Source organism: Tyto alba, unplaced genomic scaffold (assembly GCF_018691265.1).
Source record: "Tyto alba isolate M040663 unplaced genomic scaffold, T.alba_DEE_v4.0 Super-Scaffold_42, whole genome shotgun sequence".
NCBI classification, from domain to species: Eukaryota; Metazoa; Chordata; class Aves; order Strigiformes; family Tytonidae; genus Tyto; species Tyto alba.
Window position 1 is genome coordinate 25744296 of NW_024881318.1, and position 14121 is coordinate 25758416.

Below are 14121 nucleotides of genomic sequence, written 5' to 3' on the forward strand. Positions count from 1 at the left end.
ACTAACACCATCACCACTTAACAGAGGACAGTGAGAAGCATTACCACATCTTAAAAATACCTTCCCCCTCCCCACCTCCAGCCGCTTCTTCCCAGGCTCAGCTCTGCTGCTTTCTCTGCCTCTCCACCAGCAGTGCAGGGGGCAGAGGATGGGGGTTCTGGTCAGTCCTGCCACTTCTTCCTTCTCTGGGGTGGGGTCACTCATATTCTTTCCCTGCTCAGTGTGGCCCCCCTCTCACACAACAGTCCTCCATGAACCTCTGGAGTGCGTCCTCCCCACGGGCTGCAGCCATTCCCACGCTGCCCCAGCATGGGCCACCCCTGCCTGCTGCAGTCCTCCCAGTGCAGAGCTACAACTGTGGGGGCTGCTTCTTCCCTGACAGTCCCGGCCTCCTTTATGCACGACTACATGCTCCAGCATGCAGTCCTCCACAGATTTCAGGTTGGTCTCTGCTCCTCCAGTGACTTCCATGGGTGTTGGGGGGGGGGGGGACAGCCCTGCTGTCACACTCCAGGATACAGGGGTCTCTGCTCCAGTGCACCCCCCCATCCCTCCTCCTTCTTCCTTCCACTGACCTGGTTCTTTGCACAGGTGTCCTCCTTACAACTCCTGCTCACAAGTCCCAACCCCCTCCCAGGTTCCCCTTCTTAAATATGTTATTGCAGAGGCACAGCTGATAGGCTCAGCCCTGCCGAAAGGCAGGTCCAACCTGGAGCCAGGGAGGAGCTTTGAGAAGCTTCTCACAGGGGCCACCGCTGTAGCCCCCTCCCTACCAGCACACCTATTGCTATGGTGGACTGGATTTATTTGAACAGGACTCATACAAGCTTCTATTTCTGTCTGGTAAAACAAAAGCATTTAGGAAGTGTGACACCAATCTCCAGCACTTCTTCCTTCTGTATTAGTCTGAGCATATTGCTGTGGCTGTTTACCTCACTCATAAACTGGTTCTATACACAGTGATGCAGCACTAGAATCATTAAATTATAAAATAAACAAGCAATCCGCTCTTCCAAGACAACCTCTCAGGACGCCTTCAAATTCAAGTGCACATTTCTGTACATGCTTCTGAATCAGTGACTTTTAAAGAACTGACTTTGGATGTGTATAAAATTAAGTTGCATCTTAGAGTTGTTTTTGCTAATTTGCCATTATCTCCATTTGCTGTGGTCTTATAGAAAGAGATATGCTATACATGAAAAAATGACGGAGGATAGTTAATAGAGTCATGCCTTCAACACTCTGCATGATTCTACAGGGTTAAGAGTTGTTGTTTTCCTGAATCAGAAGATACATCGCAGTGGATTTATTTTTCTTTTCACAGCTGCTATGCAGAGTTAATGAAAATCCTCTTGGGAAAACTGCCTTGTTCTTAATCACAAATATATATAATTCAAACTATATTAAGACACTTCAGTAAGTCTTTCTGTCACGACACAGGCACACAGTGCTGTAACACTCACTGAAAGCTTTGATCTATGCTAAAACTCCTCCTTGCCTTGAAGGGTGAAGTAGTTGAGTATTGTGTGAGAATATACTAAGATGAAGTTCATGATCAGAGAACAAAGATTTAAATTATGGACGCAACAATCCATGTTATTGGGTATATTTGAAAATACACTGTCACATGGAAGCCCAGCATCTCCAATCAGTTGTGAAAGAATTTATCACTTTTAAAATACAAAGCAGCAGCTTCTTGCCTACTCTCTGTGACAAAATTTCATGTAAAGTTTCATTAAGAACCAGAGTGTAACTGCATTCTGTTCACTGCTTTTGTGAGAAGAGCTTGTTCCATTGCAGTCACTCTGGCTTAGGTTAGTCTTTCGTGACAAAATACAGAACACCTTTCATTCTTCTAGTAGAATCTATGAGAAATGAATGCCTTCTGAATTGAAGCCATGCAGCAGTCTGAAAGAGTGAAATATTTATGTTACAATTTTTACTAATTTGCACTTTAGTTTAAGGCATTTCTGAGACATCCTGGCTGGCAGAGAACATAGGAAAATAGCATAAAACCAGACAGTGCTGTTCAACTGCGGGAAAGGATTGTTACAAATCCTAAACTACAAGTTATTAGCAAATTTGCCATTTTAGAGATGCAGGTATATTTTCAGCGCAGTTAGTTATATTGCATCCTAACAGGTTTACTATGTTTCTCTGAAGAACAGCAACTGTATTAATTGTCACACTGAGAAACAGCTAGATTTTTTATCTTAAATTAGGAAAGGATTCACATTGCCACTTAAATTAACTGACCAGTAATAAAACCAGAATATATCAATTACTCAAATTTCCAGATTAAACTATAGACTACAGCCTAATGTACAAGACAGGCAGAGAAGGGCTGTGTAAGTCTCCAGGGAAATTATAATAGCCAATGTCATTATTAAAACCACTTTTAGAGGGGAGAAATACCAGAAAAGGGATCTGTAGCTAGCTGCTTCTCAGTACTGTAAGCAGCAGTTAAAATGTATATAGGGTTTAAGTGTTCACTATGTTCAGTATTAGAAGCAAGGTGTGCCTGGTTTTGAGAGGAAAACACAGAACTATTCCTGTGTAACCCAACACTAATCTGTGCTGCACAGGTAGAGATGCAGATAGAATCTGAAGAAGCTTAAAAGGAAGGCATAAGGAGAAAAAAAAAATACCTAATGAAATCATCTATATCCATGGAACGGGCTCGTTTTTCAGAGTAACCTGTATTTTTTAGGACTGTCTGTATTTTCTCTGCGATTTTGAAGTTTTCAGGTATTTCCTGTCAATGGAAAATAGGATACAAATTAATTTTCTATTCGTAACATAGAAAAAGGTTTATTTAAATCATTTATTCTTTTCCTGCTTTTAGAATAGTTATTGTTTCAAGTGATAGAAAATAAGTTGTCTTTTGTCTTGTATGGATTACTGTATTCTTCTATTCCTTTCCCTGATTCTTTGTACCTCAGCTCATTCACTGTAAATGAATCACAACAGTATTGCTAAGCAGATGCAAAAAGTTCTATTAGATCCTTATTAGTAGAAGTCCTTGCAACGTGTACCGTCAATATATTACGAACATATTCAGCTTTATCAATATAACTTAGTAACGCTTTTACCTTTTTCTCTGAGAAAAGAGGGAAGTTCCTTCCTCCCTCAAACTCTCATAAATATTTTCACATATTAAGCTTTTCAATGTTAATTTTTCACTCTTACAGAAGTCAGTATGTAGGTCACAGTACCCAGAAATAGGATTTCGTATATTAAAAAGGAACTTACTGTATTATGTAAGGAACAATGAATTCGGTAATTATGATCCAGCAACTGTTCTACAGCACTTGACCTGAAAAAAATACAAGTTCAGAATGAACACTGAGCTTTCACTAGGTTTTTTGACTTGACTGCTTGTTCATCTTTACTATAGGAAACTGTAATGACTACACAGAGTTGTTGTTTTTAAACAACTGGCTAGTTTTCTTCTAAAATAAAGAAGTTGTGACCGCACCATAAATCCTCTATCATAGTTCATCCTAGACTGTACTGGCATGCATATAACACTGTTATGCATTTGTGCAAAAGAAGTGGTTAACTGGATGGTCTCTTAAACTTTGAAAATATTTCCTTTAATAGAATTACTTACTTAAATGCTGCGGAGAGTGTCTTGTTTTTCCTGACAAAGGCTATCCTTACCAGACCATCCCACTCCTGAAATTAAAAGTTTTAGAATTTACAGAAACAAACACACAGCTACTACAAAATGAACAGTCACTACTGACAATTTCACAATAATATTGAACACAAAGAAAAATCTTTCAGGAAAGTATCTTTCTAAACAATACAAAACCAGTCCTGTGTTGCACAAAGGATTACAAATGGAGGAGAAAATACTTCACCCACAAAAAACAGTGAATTGTTCTTTTTTGTGCCTAGGCACTATTGGACAGATTTTATGTGCTGAGAAGGCAGGTACTTGAAGAAAATCGAGCTAACCTTAGGCAAAGCTGAAATGTTCTCGAAGATCAAAATGTTTTAAAGATTAACTTTAAGAATACAATCCCGTAACATCTGTCTTCTGAGATGATACACAAGCATCTGAAGATGTATGACTTCTCACAGATACTCCTTTGATCATAACCAACAAAGTCATCAGCCAGAACGGTCTCTGGGAGATACAATCCACGACGAAAGGGACATTATTACTAGCAACTCTCCACCTGACATGGAGATGGTACCTCAGTCTTATCAGAAATACTTTAAACAAAGTTGCACCCTCATTGGTGGTGGCATGTTCAGGTAACTTCCTAATGCAAGGCAGATCAATACAGGAATAAGTATTTTGGAATTATGTAAATATCAATGAATAGCTGGTGCTCAGTAGTGAAAACAGCACATAGAACTGAGAAAAGAAAAATGAAATTAAGTATTATGGCTAGTATGTTTAAGTTGTTATTAGTGTATAGGATGCTCACCTGGAAGTTGATAGGTGGCGGTGGGTTCTTTGGCTCTATTCTGACAACGCTGGATTCAACTTTGGGAGGAGGCTTGAAGTTGTTCTTTCCAACCTGTTAGTCAGGACAAGTTAGACAGCAGTATGAACAAGCAGCAAATCCTCACATTCCAAGAAATGTTCTTCTGTCTCTGACAGCTCTGTCAGCTAATGCAGAACGACGTACCTTCATCAGATGGTCCACTCGAGCTAATAACTGAGTATTAATGGAGAGCCTGCAGTATAGTTTAGTTCCTGGCTTTGCAACCAAACGAAGGGCAAATTCCCTTTGAAACATAAGTATTGCACACCTGAGAATAACATAAATGACAAAATGAATTATAAGTAATCAACTCCTACATCAAAAGCCAACACACTTGGAGAACACAGGATTTGCCTCAGTGCTTAGAACTGATAAAAGTTTGTCATAAACAAACTCTGACCAGTGTGTAAAAAAAAAAAAACAACAACCCACCCACAAAACTCAGTGAAACCATCTAAATCTCCTTAAAGCTACAACAGAGTTTGATTCCTTATACTGCTAAATGGGTCAGGATCAAAGAAAGAGAGGCTAGTCTCAGAGTTTTGTGCCTGACTGTAACAAATTATTCTGACTAATTCTAAGAGTCCTTCAAATCCAAACTCTTTAGCTCCAAAAACTGACCAGTAATGTCACTGACATTAGCGCTTCAGTAAAAGAAATTAAGAACTACTGGCACATTGAATAACACACAGAAGTACCTAGGCAGCTCTATTTTTAGAGCAGACAACAGCAAGTGCCTTGGCATTGATCCTACCCTTTCCACCCTTCCTTTCTCAGGTAGGAAGGCATCTGAAATGCTACAATGCTCTACTTATCCCTCAAATAACCATTAGTTATAATACAAGCAATAAAGAGGTGCAACTCTTGTTTTCACCAGCTGGACATTCACTGGTGCCAACAGTAAATTTTCTCCTCATGCTTAACACATTGACGTAAACTAATTTCCAGGCTCTGGCAGGTTTCATATTACAGAAAAATTGTGGTGTGGCTCCAACCCATCAAACAGATATTTTAAGAATTAAAAAAAAAAAAAAAAAAAATTTGGGAATATTTTTAAAACTTTTTTTTTTTCCCTACCAGGTAATACAAAGCTCTGTTCTTCCACATACCTGAAAAAAGGTCTATGAAGCAGCAACTTGAAAACAAAAGGTGAAGAAATCTGAAGAAAAAAGTAATAGTGTTAGTACAATTTCTGGACAATTATCATTCAAAAAGAAAAAAAGCTTTGCCATGTTATTTAGCCCATACCTGGTAAGGCAAGTTAGCCACACATGCATCGAAAAATGGTAAGTCTGTTTTCAGGATATCTCCAACCTTGATTTCAAGTTTGTTTGCCAGACACCTGGGGGAAAATACACTGTGGTTACCCTCAGAGAAGCACGCTGGCCAAGTTTTTGCCAAAGCAACTTCACTCCTTTAAGCGCCTGCTATTTCCACTGTTGATACTTACGTGCCCTGGACTCTCTTCTGAAGTTCACCAACAAGTCTAGGGTCAATTTCACAAGCAATAACCTGAAAACAAAGTATATACTTGCAACCTTATACAAGGTCTCCTAACTGGGATTAAAATTTCAATTACAAAAACATCTCTTTCTCTATTGCTATAGGTTTAAATAAATCTTAAAAACTCCCTACCAGGCTATACATCCTCCTCCCTCCCCCAAAACATGCAAGCCATACCACGTAAATGGATAACTGCAATAGTTTGATAAGACCACACAAGATTTACTCAGGCAGCTAAAAACTCATTGGAATTATGCAAATGTTAAGAAAAAGATCCACAGAGTAATTCTACTTATTGGAATCAAGCAGATGAAGATGGCTCTGTTTGCCACAGTCCAAGCCACAGCGTGGTTAGAACTTGGGAAGGCGAAGGGGAAATTTGCACTTACTTTTTTTACTTTTTCTAACATCTTTACAGTCAGGTTACCGGTTCCTGGTCCTACTTCCAAAATGACATCTGTGCGTCGCAGGGCAGCCTAAGGACAAATGGTTATTTTTCTAGAACCAATTTCAAGCAGCCCTTTGATTTTAAAACAAAAGGTACGTGCAGCTCAGTAAAAAGCCAAAATCAGCTAGCAGACTGTGAACATCGTTTAGAAAAGGATGAGAGGGAAACACGGACAACAGGAAATGTCTTAAAGCCGATTCACGAGAGATGTAGAGAGATGCATAGAACACGCAAGCGGCCACATTCTTAAAAAAAAAAAAAAATAAAAGCAACATCAAAGCAGTAACTGCTGTAGAGAGGGAAGGAAGGTCCCTCCGCAACCAGAGAAAGGCCACGGCCAGGGAAGTGGATCAGGACACGCTTTCCCATGGAACCCTCGGCCAGCTCCGCCCAGCGCGGCGGGGCCGGTGCGGGTGCGCAGGGCCACGGCGCCCAGCCCACGGCCACGGGGCGGCTGCCGGCCGGCCGCCTCCTCCCGCCGCCTGCCCAGCGGCGCCCCCCGCTCCTCCAGCCACCTTCTCGACGATGCTGCTGACGACGAGGGGGTTCTTCAGGATGTGCTGCCCGGCCCCGGTGTTGAAGCGGATGCCTAGGGTGGAGAGCGGCGTCACGCCAGGTGCGAGCGCACCCCGCGGAACCGCGGCGAGCGGCGCTTCGCTTTTCCCCGCGCTCCTCCCGCCCCACACCGCGCTCCCCTCCGGGCCCGGCCTCCCGTTCTCCGGGGGCGCCGCCGCCGCCGCCCGGCCCACACTCACCGTTGGCGTGGCCCTGCCCGCGCTCCTGCCGCGGCCGCTTGCCCGCCCGCACCTTCACCATGGCGGCGGCCGGCTCGGCGCGGCCCCCGCTGCCCCCACACGTGCCGCGCGCGACGGGACCGCCCCGCCCCGCCCCGCCCCTCCGGACAGCGCCCCCCCGCGGTCCGGCGGTGCGCCCGGGCCGCCTAACGCGCGGGCGCGGCGTGGCGTAGAGCGGCGGTGCGGGCGTGAGGGTCGCCGGCCCTGGCCCGCGGGCGGCACCGGGCTCTTTTTCACAGTGTCGGTTGCTCCCCAAAATAAACAAAAATTGAGTTCCGAGCACGAGGCACTTGATTCAGCATAAAATTGTATATATAAATATTATTATCAAACGCTTAGCGGTGGGCGATTCTGCCCCTCAGCTCTCATGAGACCCCACCTGCAGTGCTGTGTCCGGCTCTGGGGACCCAACATCAGGACACAGACCCGCTTGAGCCGGTCCAGAGAAGCCCACAAAGACAATCAGGGGGCTGGAGCAGCTCCCCTGTGAGGGCAGGCTGAGAGAGTTGGCGATGTTCAGCCCGAAGGCTCCAGGGAGACCTTTGAGTGGTCCCCCAGTACTTAAAGGGGGCTACAGGAAAGATGGGGAGGGACTCTTTCACAGGGAGTGTAGTGATAGGATGAGTAGTAATGGTTTTAAACTGAAAGAGGGCAGATTTAGGTTAGATCTAAGGAGGAAATTCTTTCCTATGAGAGCAGTGAGGCCCTGGCCCAGGGTGCCCAGAGCAGCTGTGGCTGCCCCCTCCCTGGAAGGGTTCAAGGCCAGGCTGGACGGGGCTGGGAGCACCCTGGGCTGGGGGAAGGGGGCCCTGCCCGTGGCAGGGGGGTTGGAGCTGGATGGTCTCTCTAAGGTCCCTTCCAGCCCAGACCGTTCTGTGGTTTCTGGCCCAGCCCCTCGACACCCCTCTCCGCGCCGACCCAACTGCTCAGACGAACCCCACAACACGCCAGTAAAGGAGTCTCAGAAGTTTACGTTTTCCTCGGCCGTTACCAACCGTTCACGCACCGTTACCCGGGCTGAAGCGAAACGCGCGGGTGACTCCCCGGCCTGCGACCCGCCACGCCGCCCACCCCCCCCGCCCCTAACCCAGGGAAGCTGCTGACGTCAGGCGGCACCACGCGCCCAGCGCCCCCCACCCACCCGGCTCGAGTCCCCGCCCCCCGAGGCGCTGTCGCCGGGCACTGACGTCAGGGCGGCGCGTCGAGAAAGGAGCAGCTGGCGCCGGCTCGTGGCGCGAGCTTCGGAAGCGGCAGAGGGGCGGCGCGTGTCGGCAGCGGTGAGCCGCGGTGAGAGTCGCCTCGCGCCGCCCGGACGGGGTACCCCCTCCCGCCGTCGCCGCCGGGACCGGGGTCCGGCCGCGCGCTGCCGCCCTGGCGCGGCTGGGCCGTCTCCCCGCCCGGCTCGGCGTGGCGGGCGGGCGGGCCGGCGGCGGGGCGCGGAGCTGGTCGGTGCAGGGCCCGGGGCGGTGCGCGGCGCGGCTGGGGAGAGGGGCGCGGGGATAAGCGGCTTCGGCTCGGGGGCGGGAGCGCCGGAGCGGCGGCGCGGCGGGCGGTACTGCGCTTCCCCGACCCCGCAGGCACCGCTTGCGCTGCCTGGTGAGCCCGTGCCCCGGCGGGGCTTGTGCGGCGCCTGCTGCGCAGGCTGCTGCAGGCCGCCGGGGGTAAGGCAGCCCGGCTTTGCGCTTTCTGTGGTTTGGCTGTGGCAAAGCGCTTGCTTGGAGACAGGCAAAGAACCGTTACCTAGTTCCTGGGAGCTGGTTTCCTGGTTTCTCCTTGAAATGGTTTTCAGCTGGGATAGAATTGATGGAAAAGCCTCGGAGGAATATGAGGCATGAACCTGCGTGGTCTGTTGTCAGAGCTTCCTTTTTGTAGGAAAGGACAAGTGTTGGCCTTTAATAAAGGGGCTTATTTTCTTCCTGCAGTTTAAAAGAACAACAGTTGAAGCTTTGTTGCAGAGCAGGTTCTCTGCATCAAAGGCTGGGCCAGTGCATCAGCGATGAGTTATTTCTCCAGCTTGTTACCTTAGAAGACACCAGTAATGTGTAAAAAGTAAGAACATGGCCCTAAATGTAGTACTGATACTGCTTCCAACTTTTGCTTCCACATACCTTGCTTCCCATGTCTCATAGATGATGTCTGCAGTGTGTTTGTAGTGGCTTTCAAATTAGCATTCATAATATGCAGGAACTGCCTTAGTCTTTACAAACAGCATGTTCCCTATGAGTTTTGATTTCTCAAAACTTAATGTCAACACTAGTTCTTTTCAACGCTTCCTGCTTTTCTTCTCTCATCCTTTCAGTGTCCTGTTCTGCAGAAGGGCATTTAGTACTGTGTATATGTGACATAATAGAGGTCTTTGTTTCCCAAGCTGTACCTATAAAATTTTAACTGTATCATCAGAAGCAGATTTTAAGTGTGGTTAAACTGAAATGGCTTAAAGCCTTTTTCAGAGGATGAGGGCAGAGTGAAACTTGTGTTTGTGTCAGCTATTATGAGGTGTTTTGTTGTATGTTTTCAAAAATCTCTTAAGCTGAGGTGAACTAGGAAGAAGCCAAAGGAATGAGATAGGTCTTGTGAGGTTGGTCATCCTATAAGGTCACTATTAAACATTAAAAATATTTTTCGGTAGCCTCTTTGCATCTGTTTGGCTCTGTGTCATCAATACCGAATCATATGACAGAGGTTCTTATGAGATATCCAAGCAAGTCCTTGGAATAGTCCCAGTCACTTTTTTACTGATTCCTTTTTCTGTTACAAGTTTTTGGTCGGTTTGGTGCTTTCCATTTAACCTGAAAGGCCATTCTTCTCCTCAATACTTTTTATGTAATCTGACTGACTTCCCTTAAAATTACTGTTAGCCTTGCTCACTGCTGTCCTTTATTCCTGTGTTCCTCATTGCTCTTTGTTGTTCTATCATTTGTGTCTTCCGTGTGCTGATTTTTTTTTTTCAGATCTAGGTTTTGGTTTCAGTGTTGTGTTTTTGTAAAAAGAAATTTATAGAAGTTCTGTTCCTCTATTTTTGTCAGTAGCAGTAAGAGAGGAAAAAAACCCCTGTAACTCTTTCCTACTTAGACATTTTTATTAGTCGTCTTTACTGTGGCTTAAATTAAGCAAAATATAGACAACCTTGTTCATTTACATAAAGAAAAATTAATCTTTTTTTTTTTTTTTTTAAATCTTGATAATGCCTAACATGAGTCATTGTAGTGATTGTGGTCATTAATGGTTTCAAGTAGTACCTTGAATAGCCAGGATACTGGTACTTCCGGTTCTCTGTAGAAATACTGACATATGGAATGACTGATGTAAGTACTATGGTATACTATAGTATACTAAAAAGTATACTTTTACCCAGTAAAAGAGACTACTGGGAAAGTTTATAGAAGGCTGAAGAGATTGCCTATAACTTCCAACTGTTCCTGAAATTAACAATATCCTTAAAAGCTTTGCTAATATGTTGCATTAATATCCCTGTGAATGCTAACATTCATGTTATTCCTTTCGGAAAGTGACCCATAAATGGTTCTTGTTGCTTTTCAGAGTGGAAACTTTGTTTTTTCTGTTTTCTTGAAAAATGTGCTGGAAAAGACAGTCTTAAGTTGCTACTTGAACCTCCCAAGCTGCAGTTTGTAGCTTTATAGTCATTTATTAGTTATACAGTCTGCTGACCAGAAGTGTTTAGCTCTGTCCTCTTTGTAAGCACCCTTCAGGAAGTTAGTTGTAAGTGTCTACAAAGCCTTCCACTAGCTTCCACTTTACTAAAGAGGTCCTTAACTTCTCCTCATAGGTAATTTGCTTTAGACCAGAGACCATCTTAGTAGCTCTGGCCTTTCTCCAGTTTCTACACTTCTTATACTGGGGAAACGGTGACAAAAATGATGGACAAAATTGAGGACAATATTTTAGAAGCAATTTTGGGTGCTGCTTAGTAGAAGAGGGTAACAACATCCCTATAATGCAAATACATACTGGGCTACTTTATTATCAGTGTGAACACACTGTATTTTGGGTGATATATATATACACCAGTTTGTCTCTTCACTTTATAGAAGCTTAAATGAATATGTTCTTGTTCCTCATTACAGTGGGAAAGAATGTATTGAATTCTTAACAAAAGATAACAAAGTACAGAATTAATTGCATGGATATGAAAGAGTTGTTGCACTGCATTCTTTGAAGTCCAGAACGAGTGAAGTGTTGGAGGCCTTTACTGATGAAATACTTTGTTTTCTTCCCCTGAAGATGTATAGCAGTCCTTGATTTGTTTCTCTAGCTGATGTGTTTTTAAAATTTGGATGTATTTCAGTGTTATAGAAAAGTACCTGGATGCTCTTTTTTCCTGTATCAAAAGGATTGACTACTCATGAATAACATTTTAGAGACTTGCAACATACTCAGGAAGTAACCTATGTATGCAGATACTTCCTTAGAAAGGGAATTAGAGAATGAAGAGTAGAACAGAAGTGAGTCTTGTATTTTTGCTAGTGAAAGGAGAGGAAGAAGTTTGGGAGTGGGAATGCAAGTGTAGGACACAGGATGGTAATGATGAGCCACTGGTATTGGTACCTCTGGCTTCTGAAGACACCATCTCATTGTGCTGGGGGGTAGCATTTGTTGTTTTCCTTATCTTCTTCTAGGTGTAACTGAGTTTTTTTTTTTTTTTTTTCCCCATCATCTGAGACTTGAGAATATGTTGTTGTCTTAGTTCTGTGCATATTCAGTGGGATCTCAGAGAGCAGCTTTTCGTTGTTGTGTGTGATTAGGCTCTTTTCCTTCATAGAAGAAGAAATTCAGGTGTGGCAATAGGCTCATGTCTGGATTTGCAGCTGACAGTATTGAACATTTTCTAATGGAAAGGTTTTCTTTTCCTTCCTTCTCCACCTGATGTGTGCTACTTAGTTATGATAGAGGTGGGTATGAACCACAGAAAAGCAGCAGAAAGCAAGCAACATTCCTGAAATTGCTCAGTGTTTATTGTGAAGACACAGTCTGTGATTAGTAGGTAAAGATGGGAAATGCTAACCTTACCCAGTGATCAAACTTGGAAATTCTGGCTGTTGTGACTTGAAGTGCAGCCTCTGCCTGCCTTCTAAGAAAATGTTCCTTCTAAGGCTTACAGACTCTAGCAGAATTTCTATACATGCCTTGTGGTTATGAAGGTACCCAAAAGATAGCAGCTTTTTAATACCTCCTTTGTTTCGTCTCTAGGACAATCTCATAGAACTCGTTCAACAGTGAGTTAAGCTCTAGAAGTACGCAACAGACGGTGGAGAAAATCACTGTCCCTGTGATGTAAAAACATGTCCCTTTGCCTTTGCTGTGCAACAGCAAAGTCTGATTTGTAAGAGGTGCAGGTTGTCTCTATTCCACAATATTAGAGTTGATATTCATGGACTTTGTTCTGTGGGGTCTAAGAGCATCTGTATGTCCTCTGTGTTAATTATGATACGACAAAGCCCTGACACATCATTAAAAAAAAAAAGGATAGCGGAGGAGGTTACAACAAATTAATATTGGAGAGGTCTGAGTTTAAAATCCTAAAGTACAGCTGTGTTCTATCTGCAGGAATCGATTTCACAAAAGCATCTGTACATGGCTGCAATTAAAACTGTTTTGGGAGGATCCTGTAAAGATGAAGTATGAGCTGATGCTCTCTGTTGTAGTTTGAGCCTGGTCGGCAGCCAAACACCATGCAGCCGCTTGCCCACCCTCCCCCCACCTGGGAATGGGGCAGGAATGGGAGGGGCAAAGGGAGACTCATGGGTTGAGGTAGAAACAGTTTAATAAGAGTAATAAAATATAACCGTGACAATATAAATGGGTAATGTACAATGCAGTTGCTCACTACTCACCGACCGACACCCAGCCTGTTCCTGGCTAGGGATCCTGAAACACAAAGACGCCAGGGCAGCAATCCCAGAAGTGAGAGCGCGCCCCTTCCCGCCCACCCCTCCTTTATATGGTGAGCATAATGTCACATGACATGGACTATCAGCCAATCCAGGCCCGGTGCTCCAGCTGTGCTCCCTCCCTGCTTCCTGTGCACCCGCACACGGGCAGGACATGGGGAGCTGGAGAGTCCTTGAAATCTCACTGTGCCATCAGCACTCCTCCACCTACCAGAAACGCACATGAACTCTATTCCACGCCAAACCAGAACAGTGTCTCTCATTGAGTAAATCATCTTTACAGAGTGCATGCAGAGGATAAGTTCCCAATAGAAATTGTGTTGGTGAGAAGGAAATGTAAAGTGAGATTTTGTCAGAGTTGAAATTGCCTGTTAGGACCTGAGCTTCTAATGGCCTGGCACTGTTGGAAGTCCTGCATTCCTCCTCCTTCCCCTAGCCACCTTTGGTGTCTGTGGATCAATGTGCTCAGATGGCTTGACTTTTTAGCCTGCTTTTTTGGTCCATAGCCTCCATCCCGCTTTTGGCCTTTTGGGGGCAATTACGAAATTGTCTGTATATAATATATAAGTTTAATTGTCTGTATAATATATAAGTTTATTCTAAGGTCACTTAGAATATATAAGTTTATTCTAAGGTCACTTCACATTTTGTTAGAACAATAAAATGAGATTGATATATAGGGATTAGATCCCAGGAATTTGTGGTTTTTCATTCAGGAACTAGTTTTAATAGAATGTTCTCTACCTGACATGAGTGCTGAAGGTATGGTATTGTTTTGTTTTTCTGTATCTGAATTTGGTAATTGCTTGCTTTTAATTTTTTATGATTTAAGAAAATAATTGCTTTTCTTCCCTCTAGTGTTAAGATTGATTTTAGTGAAGAAAAAGGGTGTTGCTAATACCACAGCATTATATTTTGCTGGGAAGGGAGATCCCTAAACATGGTAACTTGTTCACTTTTACAGT

General features: G+C 44.3%; 2 protein-coding genes across 7 annotated transcripts in view; one reads left to right on the plus strand and one right to left on the minus strand.

Moving 5' to 3' along the window:
- Nucleotides 1-1590: 1590 nt before the first annotated feature.
- DIMT1 (DIM1 rRNA methyltransferase and ribosome maturation factor) lies at nt 1591-7338 on the minus strand. Of its 2 annotated transcripts, XM_042804749.1 has the most exons (12): nt 7209-7338; nt 6969-7042; nt 6395-6481; nt 5953-6014; nt 5751-5844; nt 5612-5661; nt 4647-4770; nt 4443-4535; nt 3614-3678; nt 3253-3316; nt 2649-2755; nt 1591-1908 (listed from the first exon to the last, which is right to left on the minus strand). In XM_042804749.1, exons 1-12 carry the CDS (start codon nt 7267-7269, stop codon nt 1866-1868), a joined length of 924 nt encoding a protein of 307 aa, XP_042660683.1. In that variant the 5' UTR covers nt 7270-7338; the 3' UTR covers nt 1591-1865. The 2 variants fall into 2 exon arrangements, with proteins under 2 accessions (XP_042660683.1, XP_032864988.1); XM_033009097.2 differs by lacking the exons at nt 5953-6014; nt 6969-7042; nt 7209-7338.
- Nucleotides 6991-14121, plus strand: part of IPO11 (importin 11) — a 112204-nt gene continuing 105073 nt past the window's right edge. For 2 of the 5 annotated variants that reach the window (XM_042804741.1, XM_042804742.1), the window contains exons 1-2: nt 8447-8524; nt 9170-9243. The gene's annotated coding sequence lies outside the window, so the exon portion shown is untranslated. Of the gene's footprint in view, nt 7070-8446; nt 8535-9169; nt 9244-14121 lie in introns of those variants that run through there. The other 3 variants (XM_033009091.2, XM_042804740.1, XM_042804743.1) reach the window with 3 other exon arrangements.